The sequence below is a fragment of the Pelophylax lessonae genome (assembly GCF_965119305.1).
Source record: "Pelophylax lessonae genome assembly, chromosome: 4".
NCBI lineage: Eukaryota > Metazoa > Chordata > Amphibia > Anura > Ranidae > Pelophylax > Pelophylax lessonae.
Genome location: NC_138771.1, coordinates 212,407,351 through 212,427,819, shown reverse-complemented (window position 1 = coordinate 212,427,819; position 20,469 = coordinate 212,407,351). Strand labels below are relative to the sequence as shown.

The 20,469-nt window shown below is 39.6% G+C and overlaps 1 protein-coding gene across 1 annotated transcript in view; it reads left to right on the top strand.

The window, feature by feature from the left end:
- Positions 1 to 368: 368 nt before the first annotated feature.
- IL17REL (interleukin 17 receptor E like) overlaps positions 369 to 20,469 on the top strand; it is a 130,586-nt gene continuing 110,485 nt past the window's right edge. Inside the window, exons 1-6 of the mRNA XM_082254768.1 lie at positions 369 to 414; positions 3,014 to 3,128; positions 8,145 to 8,189; positions 10,736 to 10,875; positions 12,547 to 12,618; positions 13,849 to 13,903. Coding sequence (XP_082110894.1) covers positions 3,071 to 3,128; positions 8,145 to 8,189; positions 10,736 to 10,875; positions 12,547 to 12,618; positions 13,849 to 13,903 — 370 coding nt within the window. The 5' untranslated portion in view covers positions 369 to 414; positions 3,014 to 3,070. The remainder of the gene's footprint in view (positions 415 to 3,013; positions 3,129 to 8,144; positions 8,190 to 10,735; positions 10,876 to 12,546; positions 12,619 to 13,848; positions 13,904 to 20,469) is intronic.

Here is a 20,469-nt window from a genome sequence, read left to right as displayed (position 1 = left end):
TCTTCTCTACTTGGCTAAAGTGGGAGCACTTACCTGTCAAAGCTAGGTACCTGCTTCCTAAAAAAGAAAACAGTTTGCATATATGAAAGAGGAGGGAGGGGGAGGAGTAGAATGTACGGAACTTCACTTTATAGGTGAAGTTCCGCTTTAACATTTCAGCATTTACTTAAAGCTGAAATATCCATTTTAGGGAGACCTAACATTTATGTCACGGACATCCAATTTGTGATTAATCACTGCAGATAATATTTTTCCTTAAACTCTGTCACAGTTTTGTAATGCGTGAAGAAAATGTTCAACACGTATTTAGTTTGATTGCTAAGTATTTATGAGTAACAAAGGTTTTTTTTTTTTTTCAGTGCATATCCGAGGCGTTGAATTCTGCTCTATGACATTAAGCTCACAGCGGACTCAGTGCGTGACTATCAGGTTTTCCAAAATTAAACGAAAGAAATTCCATATGCATAATAAAGTAAAGAAATATTATATTGACAACTATTTACTGCATTCACCCATACATTGTATAATGGGTATTAGATATGTATTTAATATTGTATTGCTTTTATATATGGAGGTTTACTAAGTATTCGTTGGTATGGCACGTCTTATTATGAATAACCATTGATATGTACAAAATACATTTATCTATTTCAAGGAACATGTACAAACATATAATGTAGGTCTCCTAGTTGTTCGTAAATATTTTCCAGACCCTCCCTTTTACTTTAAACAAATGTATAACACTGCCTGTCAAAAGGTATTTATGGAACATTAGAAGGGTGAGAGTGTTGGGCCCTTAGTTAGTTAAGAGGCTGTTTTGGTCTAGACTCTAGGTTCTCGCTTCTGCCTTCAATCTAGCCTGGGGTTTAGCGCTCCACCAACTCATTATCTACAAAAAAAGTATTTATAAGAGTATAGATACCAGCGTTTTGGAACCTGTGATTAAAGGAATATTTCTAAAGTGAGAGAGATAGAGAGAGAGAGAGAGAGAGAGAGAGAGAGGGAACTTAAGGTTTTTTTCCTATTTACTATATATCAGAAATTAGCTTTTTTAAAATTTTCATAATGCTGTAAATGAAAGCTGCATATAGTTTGGGATTTGTATCCCTGTCTGTGTTCTCGTTACAGATTTTCCCTCACTTCCTGTCTGGTGAAACTGTTGTCACAGGCATAGAAGGAATGGGTAATTCTCCCTAACAGAGTCCCAGATCGCAGATTAAATCAAACCTTCTGCAACCTATCTAAAATTGAAAAATACTTTGACTTGACACACACTTTAATGTATTATTGTAGCATGAATTTGGACTCTGACATGAAAATGTACCATGCCTAAGTCTTTTTCCTTTGGGACAGATTAACACCCGGCCTATAGCAGATTGATGGCCTTTCGTCCTTCTGAGTGGACGTCATATGACATCCTCTCAGAAAGCACCTCACGGTGAGTGATCTGTCCCCGGCTTTGTCCACTTAACACAGCTGATGACTGATAACTATATCAGCCCACTGCCAATATCATGCAATTGCTGTGACCAATCACAGCAGATCACATGACAATTGTAAACAATAGATTGCTTCCTTTCATGCCATCCATTGTATAAAATTGTGTTGCTAGATGTGATAGGTCACAGTAATCACATGGTACAGGCAGGGCCAATCACAGCCTATCTGTGTCATGTGATTAGCTTTGGCCAATCACAGCTAATCACAACAAAAGACACCTAAGGAATCAGTTTCATACAGTAAAAATGGTTGCTTATACCAATGAAATTAATTTGTATAAGCAATCATAATGTGTAAAAATAAATAAATAAATAAATAAATACCTTGGACTGTCTACTTTCCAAAAAGGGGTAATTTGGGGATATTTGTACTGTCCTGGCATTTTCTGGCCTCACAAAATGAAATAGGCCATTAGTACATCAGGATTGATCAGTTTTCGGATACTGTATATATACCATAGTTTGTGGACTCTATAACTTTCCTACAGACTAAATAATAAACACCAATTTGGATTATTATTTTCACCAAGGAAGTGTAGCTAAATACATTTTGACCTAAATTTGTAAGAAAAGATTATTTATTTGCAAATTTTTATAACAGAAACAAAGAAAAACTTGTTTATTTATTTTTTTTTTCAAAATGATCGGTCTTTTTTTTTTTATTTAGCAAAAAATAAAAACCCAGTGGTAATTAAATACCACCAAAAGAAAGCTCTATCTGTGTGAAAAAAAAAAGAAAACAAATCGTTATTGGTACAGTGTTGCATGTCCTTGCAACTTTAATTCAAATTGCGACACCGCTGAAAGCTGAAAATTGACCTGGGCAGGAAAGGGGTAAAAGTGCCCTGTATTGAAGTGGTTAAATTTAAATCAATTATATTCTTATAAATATGGTAGATGATTGTGCTTTTGGGTGTGTAAATACATGATATTTATAAAATTATGTGGTGTATTTGAAAATACAAATGTTCTTCTACCTCTTGTTGTCTAATTAAGGAAGTTGTCTATTTGGCCTTGGCTGTGGTTTGGGAAATCCCAGTAGTAGCTGATATTGGGAAGTAAATATAAATGTGATCAAGTTCTTACTGGTGTACAGCTGGCACTTCTGCTCATATTACCACATCATCGTTGGCACATAGAAGTGTAAATTCCACATGGGCCTAGAGTGAAGTTATTACTGGAACTTCCTCATATATTATATATAAAAAAAAAAAAATGATTTGGGTGGTTATTACTCTATGTTGTATTTTTGTGTGACACATTTGAGTAACAGTACAGCTTAAAGGCTCAAACAGCTGACAAGGAATATAAGGACAAAGGGAACTGATAATATGTTGTAAATATAATGTGAGAATACAGCTGTTAAAATAAAACCTCATGGTCCCAGATCCTGGGCCCCATCTGCCCTCTTAACTGTAGTGCTCTAATACTTATACTCCAGTTGGCATATATAACCATTTTAGCAGAAAATTGTAATTCTCAAACTTTGTTGCTGTCTTTTTTTTTTACTACAGATACATGTTCAAGCTAACACTTTTGAAGTTGGTGTATCTGAACAAGTATACGTAACCATGAAGACATTCCCAGATTTTTGTGACATTAAGTTACAGGAAACTTATCAAGTAGAAGGTAAGAATGTAGCTATGAATCCACCATTTTGTACTGTATGCTATTTTATTAACTAACTCAAAATTCTGTACATAATAATCGTGTGCTGTAACTTAGTCCCTGCCCTCTGACAGTACGCATATATGCGGCCTCACTGGACTGGGCTTTTTTCTGTGGGGCTCCCTGCACAGAGCCCGGGGTTTCACCAGGACCCCCGAGTCCCGTACAAATTATCGGGAAGCCCGAAACTCATGTTTACAGATCACCTGTTTGCTGTGATAGCCTCTGACTGGCTATCACAGTGGTCAGTCAATGTGAAGCCCGCCCCTGTGTTTTACTTATATTGTATCTCTCTCTCTCTCTCCTTGCAGAGAGAAAAAAAAGCATAACTGTGTAAAAAAAAAATTGTTTTTAAAATACATAAAGAAAAAATACCTAGATCAAGGTTTGATCCAGGTCAGTGCCAGGGTTAGTGTTTTTTGTGCAAATTTTTATTTTTTTTAACCACTTCTGGACCGGAAGGTTTTACCTCCTTGATGACAAGCGATACGGCACTGCTTTACTTTAACGGACAATTGCGTGGTTGTGCGACACTGTATCCAAATAAAATTGATGTCCTTTTTTTCCCACAATTAGAGCTTTCTGGTATTTGTTTATTTTTTGCTCTTTAAACAAAAAAGAGCGACAATTCTGAAAAAAAACCTATATTTTTTACTTTCTACAATAAAACATTCCGAATAAAAGAAAATTTAAAAATCAAATTTTTTCATCATTTTAGGCCAATATGTATTCTGCTACATATTTTTGTTAAAAAAATCCCAATAAGTGTATATTTATTGGTTTGCGCAAAAGTTATCATGTCTAAAAACTAGGGGAAAGACTTATGTCATTTTTATCTATTTATTTATTTTTACTATCAATGGCAGCGATCAGCGATTTTTAGCGAACTGCGACATTGCGGCAGACAAATCAGACACCTAACTGACATTTTTGACACTTTTGGGGGGACCAGTGACATTATTACGGTAATCAGTGCAAAAAATATGCACTGTTACTGCACTAATTACACTGCCAGGGAAGGGGTTAACACCAGGGATAATCAAAGGGTTAAATGTGTCCCTAGAGGGTGCTTTCTAACCGTGTGAGGGATTGACTTGCAGGATGAACACAGAGACCTGTGTTCCTAAATAGGGGGAACACAGGATCCCTGTGTTCATCACTGACAGAACAGCGGTCTGCCGTGTTTACATCAGCAAACCGCAGCTCTGTCTCTACAGGGAGCAATCATGGTTGCCCAGCGGAAATCGCGTCCACCGTGCCCGCCGATTGGTTTCCCCTGTGGCCAATCGGCCCCCAATAGCTGTCCTGCGAAACAACATACAAGTACGTTGTTTCGCGGAACAGAGCCGACCTGCCGCATAAGTACAGCGGTTGGTAGGCAAGTGGTTAAATTAGTATTAGTATCAGTTAGTGCACTATTGTCCTGGGCTGTACATACAGCAACCAATATACACATATGTGGTATGTCATTGGGAACAGGAGAATTTATTTTAGGTTGTTCTTTGGTGGTAGCTTATGGTAGCAGCAAGAAATATAAAGCTAAATTGAAAAACATGATTTTTTTTTTTTTACAAATTTAGACCAGTTTTCCTTTAATAAAAAAAAATCAGGAGATATCCATTACAATTTACCACCAAGTGAAAGCTCAATTTGTCCTGAAAAAACAAGGTATAATCCACCTAGGTGCACAAACTAGTTGTAATGATATGTACGGTTTTACTAACACATGTCAAAGTTGTAAAATTATGCTTAGGCATTAACATTTGTTTTACTCTTAGGCGATGAGGGGTTAAACAGATACTTAATCTTTAGGAAATATGACTATGGTGAAAGCTGCAATGTAATTGGTTTCCATGATTTTCTGCACATTCTACGCCATTAAGGAGCAGAAAGAGTCATCTTATAATTAACCACAATATAGTTTTATTTATATTCAATATGACATTGACTGGAAGAGTAAATTGGCATCAACTATAACAATACTGCAAAGACTTAAATGATGCACCCCTAAAATGAAAATATACTTATTCATTGAGAGATTTTTTTTTGTGCTATGTAGATTTCTTCAGTCACTAGGCTTGTTTTGGCAAACACTTTTTAGAGATGGAAGTAATTATTTTTCTTTTCAAGAATAATGTTTCAAAAACTTCCTGTTTGGATACTACTGACTTTGAGTGTCTAGCCTTAGGCTTGGAAACACTTAGAGATTCTTACACTTAAGACAAACAAATAGGCAGTATTTATATATATATATATATATATATATATATATATATATACTGTATATTTACATTCAGGTGGTTTTCACTATCCCAAATAAATATGCAATACCACATAGCATACAAAGTAGACGATTTATGATGTTTTTAAATAAATTTGTATTAATTGAATTACATTCATCATTTATTTCATATGCTTTTACTTAAGTCGATGTCCTAATTTAAAAATGATTGTACTGCTGTTTTTAGTTTGCAGAAACCACAACAATATGTTGGCATACACAGGAAGCGAAATGTCTGCATAATACAGACAAACTTCTTTATGCAATAGCTGTGGGAAGATCCGTATGTGAATATTTCAGTTTAAGGATGTTTATTTGGGCAGAATCCTCTATGATGGCAATGGGCAATGCCAGTTCGTAGAAAGCTTAGTGGGAGCAGTACCAGATCTAATAACAACTTTGTACTAATTTCTAAATTAGTCCATTATATATATATATATATATATATATATAGTATCTCACAAAAGTGAGTCCACCCCTTATATTTTTGTAAATATTTTATTAGATCATTTCATGTGACAGCACTGAAGGAATTACACTTTGCCACATTGTAAAGTAATGAGTGTACAGCTTGTATAGCAGTGTAAATTTGCTGTTCCCTCAAAATAACTCAATACACAGCCATTAATGTCTAAACCGCTGGCAACAAAAGTGAGTACACCCCTAAGCTAAAATGTCCAAATTGGACCCAAAGTGTCAATATTTTGTGTGGCTACCATTATTTTTAAGCACAGCCTTAACCATCTTGGGCATGGAGTTCACCAGAGCTTCACAGGTTGCCACTGGAGCCCTCTTCCACTCATTACATCACGGAGCTGGTGGATGTTAGAGACCTTGTGCTCCTCCACCTTCCGTTTGAGGACGCCCCACAGATGCTTAATAGGGTTTAGGAGTGTGGAGACATGCTTGGCCAGTCCATCACCTTTACCCTCAGCTTCCTTAACAAGGCAGTGGTCGTCTTGGAGGCGTGTTTGGGGTCACTTTTATTCTGAAATTCTGCCCTGCAGCTCAGTCTCCGAAGGGAGGGGATCATGCTCTTCTTCAGTATTTCATAGTACATGTTGTCATTCATGGTTCCCTCAATGAACTGTAGCTCCCTAGTGCTGGCAGCACTCATGCAGCCCCAGACCATGACACTCCCACCACCATGCTTGACTGTAGGCAAGACATACTTGTCTTTTTACTCCTGACCTGGTCGCTGACCCGATCTGAACCAAATATGTTTATCTTGGTCTCATCAGACCATAGGACATGGCTCCAGTAGTCCATGTCCTTAGTCTGTTTGTCTTCAGCAAACTGTTTACAGGCTTTCTTGTGCAACATCTTTGGAAGAAGCTTCCTTCTGGGACAGCAGCCATGCCGACCAATTTGGTGCAGTGTGCGGCATATGGTCTGAGCACTGGCAGGCTGACCCCCCCACCCCTTCAACCTCTGTAGCAATGCTGGCAGCACTAATACGTCTATTTCCCAAAAACAACCTCTGGATTTGACGCTGAGCACGTGCACTCAACCTCTTTGTTCGACCATCGCCAGACCTGTTCTGAGTGGAACCTGTCCTTTTAAACCGCCATATGGTCTTTGACACCATGCTGCAGCTCAGTTTCAGGGTCTTGGCAATCTTCTTACAGCCTAGGCCATCTTTATGTAGAGCAACAATTTTTTTTGTTCAGATCCTCAGAGTGTTCTTTGCCATGAGGTGCCATGTTGAACTTCCAGTGACCAGTATGAGAGAGTGAGAGCAATAACACACAATTTAACACACCTGCTGACCTGCTGACACCAGGGAGGGAAAATGGCTAATTTTGGTCCCATTTGGACATTGTCACTTAGGGGTGTACTCACTTTTGTTGCCAGTGGTTAAGACATTAATGGCTGTGTGTTGAGTTATTTTGAGGGGACAGAGCACTTACACTGTTATACAAGCTGTACACTCACTACTTTACATTGTAGCAAAGTGTCATTTCTTCAGTGTTTCACATGAAAAGAATGAAAAGATACAATTAAATATTTACAAAAATGTGAGGGGTGTACTCACTTTTGTGAGATACTGTATATATATATATATATATATATACACACACACACATGTATATATATATATATATATATATATATATATATATATAAACACTACACGTGGAAATACATAAAAGGGTTGACCTACTAAAAGATTGTAAAATGTCTCTTTAATAAAGTGAAGCTGCATTCATTTCAGGTATCCAATCATGACAACATTCTAGGTTTTCCTGCTTAGGGTATTTAAAGTCTATACATTTTTTGCCATAATACAATTAAGTTAAAATTGTCCCAGTGTCTTTCTGTGCCCCCCTGTTCTCAAAAAACAATTTGTGGTTCATGCTCACCTCCTCTGGCTCCAGGACCATCCATGACACTTCCATGGGTTGCAGAAGGTGGGCCTGAGGGTAGAGAACCGTTAGGCTCCTGTTGCTGTCAGTCAAAATACTGGGAGGAGGAAGGAGCAGGGGCATGGCTTGCTGGACACTGTGTGTGCCTATGGATGCACACAGCTCAGCAAAGGGCACGAGCAGCAGTGCACACACATGGGCGACCCCTTAGCACCCAGACATCAATTTCTTTGCTTTTATAAAATATTCAGGTAATGTTTATGCTAACAATGGAGACAGCAAATTACTGTCTAGAATTTCTATTGATTTTTACATATGTTTTATTTTCAGATTGTAACAATAGGGACGTGGGAACACATGTATGGTCCTGTCTAAGTAAGTCACAATATTCTATAGTAATTAAAGAAACAAAATATATATGTAAGGCATACTGTGTACACATGCACCATAAGAATATTAACTAATAATTACATTTTATTTATTAATGCATTTGCATAATAAATACAGGACACATAAATACAGAAAAAAAACCTTGTTTGATGTAGAATGCAAAATTCAAAGGCAATTTTCCAGAATCTCATGTGAATAAAGAGCATACAGATGCACTTTGATGTGGTTTCGCAGCATGGCATACAGATACACTATGGATATCTGGACTTTGTCAATTGGTGTAAAAAGAAAAAAACAAGCCAAAAAAACAAAAAACAAAACAAAAAAATAAAAAACAAGCAGAAAGGCTTCTTTTGTTGTTAACAAGGCTGGTAATGCGAGCCCACGTATTTCTTACTATAGAAAGGGATTCCCAACAGACTGGGGGTTTTTATTTAAACTGGAAATCCCTTTGAAGTCTCAATGTGAATGTTTTGTTTTCAGTTTCTACCAGGCACAATAAAGCGCGTTCACTACACTTGTTGCCACATGCTCCACGATTTTTTTTTTCAGAATTGTTTTTTATACTCAGTGATTTTCCAGGAATAGCTTTTGTTTGAAAACAGCTGCATAACCACACAGGTTTTATAAAGCAGTCAAATTTATTTTGTTGAGTGTGCCCTTTCCATTATAACTACCTTTTAAATGAAGGAAGTTGCAATCTTTGATGTACAGTTCTACAACAAAGATACTGGCTTTGAGCTACAAATATTAATTGTTCTGGAATGTATGTTAATAGTTGTACCTATATTTCTTTATTTTCTGTGATATATTCAGCTTAATATAAAAAGCTTTCGTATACAATGCAATTCCATACCAGATCATAAAATGCAATAATTTCATATAGTATTCGGGGCATATTTATATGGCTCAAGCCAGATATGTTATAATGAAAATATCATGCAATACACTAGGACTATGGGGGCAAGGGCACAACAACATAATATTTTAAATGAACAGGGGTATGAAGGGATATGAAGGCTCAGGCTCAGTGTAGTGCTATTGTTCAGGCATGGCTCTTTTTTGACCTAAACTTCTATAGACTTCTGTCTAGAGGGCCTATATTTCTATGTAAAAGACACTAAAGGGCAAGTGACAACTTAGGATTGGTATCACCAGCCCAGAGGGTTAGGAGGAAAACTCAATTCCATGGGCAGACTTAACACACAAAAGAAGACAGGGGCAACTCTAGGGGTATTGTTTTGGCCAAGTTTTTAGCATCCAGAGTGAATAGTGCCCACTTTCTCATGTGGCTGGGAGAACACACACATAACATTCAGAAACAAATAATGTATAAAAACCTCTTCCAGTGCTGAAAAGGACAGACCCACCTCTGATTTGTTGTGAACATGTCTTCTATAGATAGTAGTGATATTGCTGTTGAATGGGTTAAAGTCAATTCTAAGTAATCATTGGGATAACAATGTAGCACTACCACCTTAGGATCCATTGGATAGAGGAGTCCTTCAGCTGATTCCCAGTAGTGGCCCATCCTAAACTAACACAGAACTCAGCAACACAAACTTTTACTAAACAAAAAAATACAAATATATGCAGTTCCTGGGTTACAAATAAGATAGGTTCTGAAGGTTTGTTTTAAAGTTGAATTTGTATGTAAGTTAGAACAGGTACATTTTTTTATGTGTAACTCCAGTCACGGATAGCATAGGAGAGGGTTAACACCCTTGTAATGTTTGTTTTTCTATCTGTGCCCCTGTTCAGTTGATTTCACTTTTCTGTCCCTATGACAATTGGATTTCGAAAAATGTTGGGTTGTTGTGGAAACAAGGATTGGTGATCCTTCAGTGGAGACTCCTTTTTCCCATGATAACTCTTACAGGAGGGAGTTTCCCTTCCTACGGATAAATTTACTTTCACTTCCTGTTGTCTCCCTCCATTTGAAATATGAGTAGGATGTAAGTCGGATGTATGTAACTTGGGGACTGTCTATAATGCACAAATATATTCACACAGATCTTCCCCACATCTAATTACAAACAGTCTTGCACCTGATCTACCCCTAACATTGTCAACATCATGCATATGGTCAAGGCTGATTTACAGTCAGGATCAAACCGGGTAAAGCATGCTAAATACAGTCCCATTTTTTTACCCATCTATCTATTTACTACCAATTTTTAAATAAGTACCAAAAAGGATACATATATTGGATGCATTTGGTTAATTTCTTTCCAAATCACTAACAGGATAGTAAATTACAAATAAGCTGTTCTAACGTCTTTACTCTCTAAGTAACCTCAAAAAATATCAGACTAAGCTTCAATATTTTTCTAGATATGAAGCTACCAAAACCAGTAATTACACCCGTCACAAAGTTGTTAGTGTCCAATTAGGATTTATACATTTTCAAGCTCAAGAGTAACAAATGTATGCAAATGCAAAGTAACACATATAAAACAACAAGCAAGAAAAAAAAAAAAAAAAAGAAGAAAAAAGTATTGAATAACAAATATCTTTCTTTCATCTTTCAGCTGGAAAACTAGATCACATGGTCAACAAGGAGAATAAAATTATAACTGTCCGTGTTTCAAATTTTCTTGAGGGCTATGATTACAATGTACGCCTTTGTAAGAAACATTTTGTCTGTCATGACATTGGAGCTCATGCAATAGTAAGTATGATATGTTATGGTAATAGTTGTACTTTTGAAAAATTGTTTTTATTGTCTTTAAAGTCACTAATAAAACATAATTCAGAGCAGATGTAACATTATTTTGGCCACGGTGAGGCCCTTGCATGCAAAGCACAGTTATAGCTGGAGTTGATGAAGAGATTAGCGATAAGTATTTTTGTACAATAGGCATCAGTGATTGTAAAGCACGGCAGCACAGATCACATTGTTTACATTAATGTCAAGAAAATGCATTGAAAGACAACTTAATAAATAAATAAAAAAAAAGATAAAACTTGCTTGAGCTTCAAACTAAAAGACTGTTCTACCTTACTTTATTCCTCTATGCACATATATAGAGTGCTAGAGTGAAAACCGCCAAACAGAGAAAGGAGACCACATTTAGTAAGAGAGGCTGGTGTAATGTGGGAATGGATACCATCTTCCTTATATTCAAAGCACAATCCTTGATATTCATTTATTTAATCTGTGGGATGGAAATTGTTTATATAGTAATGTACAATTTCTTCTTTTTTTATCATGGACAATAGCTCAAGTAGAAGCTCAACTAATTGATACCAAAACTGAAAAGTGGATGTAGAGGACACATGGATGATACAGTATTTTAGTATGTGCAAAATGCAATGTGTGCACAAAGCTAGTGCTAACAAAACACGGTAGGGCCAGTTAGAACAGCCTTTTTCAACCAGGGTGCCCAGGCACTTTTGGGGTGCTTTGAGGTTTCTTTAGGGGTGCCTTGGCAAAATGCCTCAAAATTTCAAAAATATTGTAAACAAGCCAACAGGTTGATCAAGCTTGCATTTTAATTACACAAAGCCATGGATTTTCATTATGCACCATTATGATATTTTAGCCACCATCATCCTAACAACCAATGACATCATCCAACCAATGATTTCATCAGTTGATAAGGAGGATGTCAGTCGCCTGCATGGCATCATTGTTTGACCCTTTTCTGCCCCTCTTCTTCATCACTGAGGTCACATTAGCTGACTGATGTAGAAAATTGAGGGAGAAGAGAAACATTGGAATACTAGTCAGTACCAGTGTGCAAAAGTGTAATTGCTTTGTAAAAAAAATCCCCTCTAATGTTGGGTGTCCTGCATGTGTGAATGTTGCTGCATTATGTAAAGCTATTAGAATAGTTTTTTTTACATTTAAGAATGGGGTGCCTCAAGAGGTCCATAAATTTTAAGGGTGCCTTGAGATTTTCCAAATATTTAAAAGGTGCCTTGACTGAAAAGAGGTTAAGAGTTAAAATTTGGTCCCAGGACTTGAAGGGGTCGATTAATATTTAAGTTTAATTGAACAAGCTGAAGTTAGAAGCTGTTTGACTATCATGCACAGCTGCACCAGATTTAGCACTATTCAATTTTAGTAACTCCATCCCACGAGGTCTTAGAAAGTTGCCCCCAGCAGTTATGTATTTTGCAAAAAAGATACCTGTGAAAAGGATCTGCTTTCAAATCCCTACAACTGCATTATTTTTAATCTAAGCAGAATATGAAAAGAAGGGCAAGAAAGCTGTGTCTGACCCCAATATAATTAACCCTTTGAATAACTTACTGTTTATCTGCCTTTTAAAAGACCATACATGTTATATTTAAATGGAAAAAACTGTATTGCCATTTATATGTTTTTGTGTTACAGATTAGAAAGGAAAATGCAACCAAATCTGTTACACTGCCGTATTCAGAGATTTCACCTTGTTTATGCATTGAGGTAGGTTATACTTGATTTTTTACACTACTTTTATACAATTTTTTTTTATTATCTTGTGTTTATCAGAGCCAACTAGGCACATTTATTTTAGGAGGTAAATTATATTAAAAAACCCTACATTTTTTATGTAGGCCAATGCTATGCAAAGCTCTTAAAAGTGAAATCATATATGTGCCTTTAATTACATAAAATGTAAATTGAATCGTCACCCTTCATATCTTTCCCTGTCTTTCTGGATTATAGCTATTGCCACCACAGACAACTTCATCCTGCTTCTATGTTCAGGGCGTTAAGTTTTGTATTCAGAGCTGTATATTTTAACTTTTGAAACATAATGAGTGGAATGTATCAATACTGGAGTAGACAGAATCTGGAGCAGCTGTGCATAGCAACCAATAAGCTTTTATTTTTCATTTTTAAAGTGTAACTGAATAAGCTGAAGAGAGAAACTGATTGGTTGCCATGCACAGCTGCTTCAGATTCTACCTGCTCCAGTTTTGATAAATTCCCCACAATGTATCCAAATTACCCAAACTATAACTCAAGACACATCTGGAGTCATAGAGTTGATCTGCTAACTTTTCAAATCTCTCCTCTCATTCAATGACCACTACAGATGAACTATATATATATATATATATACAGGGCTGCTGTTAGAAATCATGGGGCCCTGTAAAGGCTTCCTAACGGGGCCCCCAACCCCACCTCCACTCCCCCAAGGTGCAGTGGAACAGCAGCACTGACTTTATTCACCTATGCCCCGAAAATGGAAAAAAGTCCCTCCTCTTCTCCCAGCTCCGTGGCCCCTCTGTTGCCATGATTGGGCCCTTGTAAGCAAGTAGGAGCACGGGGCGTAGCCTAGTAAAAATGTATTAATTTGGGCAGATATTACCAATAAAGCTGCCCTGGGCCCCCCTGTTTAGCTGATGAGGACTGGGCCCAGTACAACAAGATCAGTTGTACTTCCTTATTAGTGGTCCTGTTTGTATGTATATATATATATATATATAAGTGTGTGTGTGTGTGTGCGTGTGTGTATATATATATATATATATATATATATATATATATATATATATATATACATATATATACATACACATACTTAAATTCTCTAGCTCTCAAAATCATCCTGTTTGTTTGCTTTATTTACCTATTTGTCTTTATATCTAAAATGTATGATTTTAAATTTGTTATAATATAAAACTTATGCAAATTTTTCTCTTACAGGGATGGTCAGCAATTCCTGATGCACGAAGGACCCGACTCTGCCCCTTTAAAAATGGCAAGTAGTCATTATAAAATTGTTTGTCCATGACATTTTCACCCTTTCCAGTCATTGCGTGTAAAAAAACTGTACGCAGTTGAGAGAGTGATGTCAAATCAATTCAAATGATGGTAGAAAGTGATTTCATTTTTTCTATACAATAAAATCCACAAAAGTGGGAGGGTTCTGTCTTCTCATTATAGTGTGAGCAAATATTATTTCACGCTTTTCCTAAAGTATCAAAGTCTATCATAGCTACATAGTTACATAGTAGTTAAGGTTGAATAAAGACAACAGTCCATCCAGTTCAACCCGTGTAGGTGTGTGTGTGTGTGTGTGTGTGTGTGTCAGTGACGATATTGATTTCCCATATCCCTGAATATTGTGTTCTTTGAGATGCATGTCCAAGAGTCTCTTAAAAGTATTGATACTCCCCGCTGATACCACCAGTTGTGGAAGAGAGTTCCACATTCTCCCCGCCCTGACAGTGAAAAACCCTATACGCAGCTTAAGGTTAAACCGCTTCTCCTCTAATCTCATTGTGTGGCCACGTGTCCTCTTACACTCTCTTAGACTAAGTAGTTTATTTCCTATGGGATTGCCATTGAGGTATTTGTAAATCTCTATCATGTCCCCTCGCGGGCGTTTTTTCTCCAGGGAGAATAAGTTAAGCGCTTGTAACCACTCCTCGTAATTAAGGTCTTCCAATCCCCTAATTAGTTTAGTTGCCCTTCTTTGGACTCTCTCCAGTTCCAGCATTTCCCTTCTGAGGATTGGTGACCATAACTGGACAGAATACTCCAGATATGGGCGGATCAGAGTTTTATAAAGTGGCAGGATTATAGTTTTATCTCGGGAATATATCCCCTTCTTTATGCATGCTAATATTCTGCCCGCTTTGGCAGCTGCAGCTTGACATTTCATGCTATTGCTTAGTCTATCTTCCACTATGACCCCCAGATCTTTCTTCATCCTTGATTTCCCCAGAGGTTACCCCCCTAGTGAGTAGTTTGCATTTTTTTTTTTTTTTTTTTTTTTTTAGCCTCCAAGTGCATTACCTTACATTTCTCCACATTAAACCTAATTTGCCATGTTGTTGCCCACTCTGTTATTTTGTTCAGGTCATTCTGTAAGATTTCTATGTCCTGATGTGAAGTTATTGCCCTGCCTATTGCTAACAATACTGTCGTGGTCAGTATACCCCTCCTTTTCTTGTGTAGAAACTGAAGAGAAGAAAAGCATTTAGTACAGTTGCCTTCTGTGTGTCATTTGTAACCATCCTCCCTTCATCGTTATTTATGTGTGCAACATGATCTGACCTCGCTTTTTACTATTAATACATCTAAATAATTTATTTGGGTTTATCTTACTCTCCTCTGCTATGTGTCTCTCGTAGACCTTTTTAGCCACCCTGATTTCATTTTTACTTTTCTTGTTACATTCCTTATATTGTTGGAAAGCTGACAGTGCCCTCTCCATTTTATATTTCTTAAAGGGCATTTTTTTTCTCTAATAAGAATTTTTACTTTACGATTTAGCCACCCCGGTTTGACCTTGTATTTATTTGCCATTGGAATACACTGTGTGATACCTTTTTTAATATGTTTCTAAAGCATTCCAATTTCTCCTCCCTGTTCAATGTTTCTAGGGTTAGGTCCTAATTGATGCTCTCTAGTATTGAGCACAGCTCAGAAAAGTTTTCTCTTCTGAAGTTTAGGGTTCTTGTGCTCCCCTCATGCCTTGTTTTCCTATGATTTATGCCAAATGTGATCATCCTGTGATCGCTAGATCCCAAGTTGTCCCGTATTGCCACATCTGAGATTAGACTTGGATCGTTGGTGAGTAGTAGATCTAGCAATGCATTCTTTCTAGTAGGAGAATCAATCAATTGAGACATGAAGTTGTCCTGTAAGACATTAATGAATTAACAGGCCTTTAATGAGTGAGCTGTCCCAACTTCCCAATCAATATCGGGATAATTGAAGTCCCCCATTATGATGACACTTCCCTGCTTTGCTGGCATTCCTATCTGTGATAGAAGTTCCAACTCCACCTCCTCCCTCAGGTTGGGGGGTCTATAACATACTCCCACTATTACTTTCCCCCTTACATCTTCCCTGTGGAGTTCTACACACATGAATTACACCACCTCACTCATCCCTTCCACAATGTCACTCCTTGAATATTTGCCATCCAGTCATGTGAGGTGTTGAACCAAGTTTCTGCAACCCCCACAAAGTCCAGATCCCCCTCATGTACTAACAGTTTCAGTTCTTCCATTTTGTTTGCTAGGCTCCTGGCATTTGTGTATACTCCTCTCAGTACTGTATGAGTGGATATTGATTTCTCATTAGGTTTTCTCATGCTCACTGCTGACTGGTACTGCCTTTGAACCCTCTCCCCCAACACCTAGTTTAAAAGCCCCTCCACCTTTGTGGCCACATTTCTTCCCAGTAGAGCTGTACCATCCCCATTAATGTGCAGCCAGTCCTTACTAAAGAGCCAGTAACCGACTGAGAAGTCAGCCCAGTTCTCCATGAACCTGAAACCCTCCTTCCTGCACCAGTTCCTCAGCCACTTGTTCAATTCCCTAAGCTCCTTCTGCCTCTCCAGTGTGGCTCGAGGCACAGGTAGTATTTCAGAGAAAACCACCTTGGAGGTCCTTCTCCTCAATTTATTCCTTAATTCCCTGAAATCGTTTTTTAGGACTCTCCATCTTCCTTTTACTTTGTCATCTGTCCACCTAATAATTGAGTCCCCCACTACCATAGCTTGTCTAACCTTTCCTGCATCTCTGCCCCCCTCCTTACCGGAGCCATCACTCCCCTGGCAGCTAGGAGAGGGCACCTGCTCCAGCACTGCCATTTATGAGCTTATATCCCCAACATCATGCAACTTGACATACTTATTGGGGTGTACCAACTCAGGACTGGCCTCCCAAGCACTCTTCCCTCTACCCCTCTTTCTTTGCCTCTGTCTCCACCCTCCTCTACGCTGCCCCTGCCAGCACCTGCTGGGTAATGTCCAAGCTCCTTTCCAGGTTGTTGATGCTGCGCAGTGTTTCCACCTTGTTTTCTAGATCCAGGATCTGAGCTTCCAGAGAAACAAGTCACTCACACAGCAGTGTTCACCCTTGATTGGTTCATCAAGGAACACATACATGGAGCAAGATGTGCATTGTGTGGCATCCCCAAACCTGTTGGACATTTTTGCCCTCTATTCCAATGGGGATAATAAGGATAACGACCTGCTATTTGTTACCTACACTACTCCAAGCTCCCTTGATACTATACCTATTCCTATTACTTCACATTCACTCTGAGCACCCCGCGTTACTCTCAGTACCCCGTGTCACTCTCAGCATTCCGCGTCACTCTCAGCACCCCGCGTCACTCTCAGCAGCCTGCGTCACTCTCAGCTTCACTCGTGACTCACAGCACCATGCGTCACTCACAGCACCCTGCATCACTCACCGCTTCACCCTCCACGTCACTCTCAGCACCCCACGTCCCGCTCAGTCTAACTCTCAGCACTCCGCATCCCACTTAGCGTCACTCTCAGCCAGCTGCCTCACTCTCAACACTCCACGTCCCACTCAGCGTCACTCTCAACACCCCGCATCTCACTTAGCATCACTCTCAGCACCCCATCTCCCTCTCAGCGTCACTCTTAGCACCAAGCACACTTTCAGCCACCTGTGTCACTCTCAGCACCCAGCTCTCTCTCAGCCACCTGCGTCACTCTCTGCACCCAGAGCCCTCTCAGCCACCTGCGTCACTATCAGCACCCAGAGCCCTCTCAGCCACCTGTGTCACTCTCAGGACCCTGCATCCCCCTCAGCATCGCTCTCAGCACCCCGCATTCCACTCAGCATCACACTCAGCACCTCACATCCTAGTCAGCGCCCCAGTCAGTGCCCCACATTCCATTCACACTCAGCAGCCAGCACACTCTTAAGGCCCCACTCAACTCTCAGCACCGAGTGTCACTCTCTGTACCCCGTGTCACTCTCAGCACTCAGTGCTAAGGTGCTCCCAGTCACAAGGATACTCCCAGGTACTAAGGTACTCCCAGTCACAAAGGTACTCCCAGTCATAAGGGTACTCCCAGTCACAAAGGTACTCCAGGTCACAAAGGTACTGCCATTTACAGGTACTAAGGTACTCCCAGTCACAAGGTACTCCCAGTCACAGGTACTAAGGTACTCTCAGTCACAAATGTACTTCCAGTCACAAAGGTACTCCCAGTCACACCAATACTCCCAGGTACTAAGGTACTCCCAGTCACAAAGGTACTCCCAGTCACAGGTACTAAGGTACTCCCAGTCACAAGGTACTAAGGTACTCCCAGTCACAGGTTCTAAGGTACTACCAGTCACAAAGGTACTCCCAGTCACAACGATACTCCCAGTCACAAAGGTACTCCCAGTCACGGGTACTAAGGTACTCCCAGTCACAGGTACTAAGGTACTCCCAGTCACAAGGTACTAAGGTACTCCCAGTCACAGATACTAAGGTACTCCCAGTCACAAAGGTACTCCCAGTCACAATGATACTCCCAGGTACTAAGGTACTTCCAGTCACAAAGGTACTCCCAGTCACTAAGGTACCACGAGTCCACCTGCTTGGTCACTCCTGGTCTGCTTGTCAGTTCCTGCAGCCTCCCCCTGTCAGCCTTTCTCTTTTCAGGCTGTGCCTACCACTTGCCCCTGTCCCCCTGTCACTCCAAGGCCCCCTCACCGCTGCCTCTCCCAATCAGTCCCGCCCTTGGGTTTCCCCCTGTCAGATCCCTCTCAGATCAGAGCTGGCTCCCTCGATCAGCTGATCAGCCCAGCCCAGCATTAGTTGATTCCACTATCCGCAGCTCCGTTCATTCACTATCCCCACTGCCTCTCACATGCCTGTCAGTGGAGTCTGGTCCTCAGCCTGCTCTCACCACTGCTGCTTCCTGTCACCCACCATTGGGGTCTCTCTGTCACCCGCCAGTGGGGGTCTCGCAGTCATGATCCTAGTCTCACAGATCTCTTATCTCTTCTTTAAAGTTTTATGTGAACATTCCATATAATTTAAAAACTATAAGTTAAGGTGTATATCATGGAGAGACAAATTTGTTTTCAGTTTTGGATAGAAAGATGTCAGATTTAGAACCCTTGTCAAGTTTTTTGCGCTCAGTTGAGACACCCAGTTTGGTGACATTTGTCTTATCGAGAGGAGCTTCCTTAACTTTTTAGATGATTGCTTTACTTTTTTGTTTTATCTCTGGCAAATGCGGTGAAGGGAACTCCCTTTAACAGGGCACAGATAGCAAAAAATAAACTGACAGGGGTTTATTCCTTCCAAACCCCATCCAAAACTGAAAAGTTTGGGCTAAATGGAAATGAGTGCAAGGAGTTCACGTACGTAAAATAAAAAATTGAAACACTGGTGATTATTAGTAATGAGTTGAACACCCCCTGTTCGGTTCGCGCCAGAACATCTTGAACAGGGGAAATGTTCTAGCGAACATGCAAACTCCATTAAAGTCTATGGGACACGAACATGAAAAATCAAAAGTTCTAATTTTAAAGGCTTAAATGCAAGTTATTGGCCCAAAAAAAGTGTATGGGGACCTGGGTACTGCCCTGGGGAACATGAATCAATGCAAAATTTTTTTTAAACTATAGTTTTTACAGGAGCAGTAATTTTAATAATGCTTAAAATGAAACAATAAAAATGAAAAATTCCTTTAAATATTGTGCCCGGGGGGGGGGGGGGGGCTTAATGTGCCTGTAAAGTGACGCATTTGTGCAATATATGTAGCCTTTTGCAGCAATACTGACATTTCTAAAGGAAAAAATTTAATTTAAACTTGCTTGTGGCTGTAATGTATTGTTGGCTCCTGGCAATACAGATAAAAAAATTTAAAAAACGGTGTGGGGTTCCCCCTACTATCCATACCAGACCTTTATCCGACCACACAGCCTGGCTGTCCAGGATGGGGGTGGGGGCAAGCGAGCCCCCCCCCCTCCTGAACCATACTAGGCCACATGCCCTCAACATGGGGGGGTGGGTACCCCCCCACCCCAAAGCACCTTGCCCCTATGTTGATGGGGACAGGGGTCTCTTCCCCACAACCCTGGGCTGTGGTTGTGGTGGTCTACAGTGGAGAGGCTTATCAGAATCTGGAAGCCCCCTTTAACAAGGGGGCCCCCAGATTCTGCCCCCCCATGTGAATGGATATCGAGTACATCGTACCCCTACCCATTCACCAAAAAAGTGTATAAAAAAATGAAGACAAAATCCAGTTTTGGACAAGTCCTTTATTAAAAAATAAAAATAAAAAAATAGTGTCCCCCCAATGATCACGTTGCCCGCCCGCCTGCCCGAAAAATAGAAAGAAAAAAGAGGCTCCTGCTTCTTCGGACTCTTCCCGCGCTATGAGCTGTTTTGAGTTTGACAGATCTTTTATAGGGATCTGATGTCATGAGCCCCCCCCCCACAATGCACTGCTCTGGTACAGTGAATAAATTAATGACGTCATATAATTTATTCACTGCACATGAGCAATGCATTGTGGGGCAGCTCATGATGTCAGATCCCTATAAA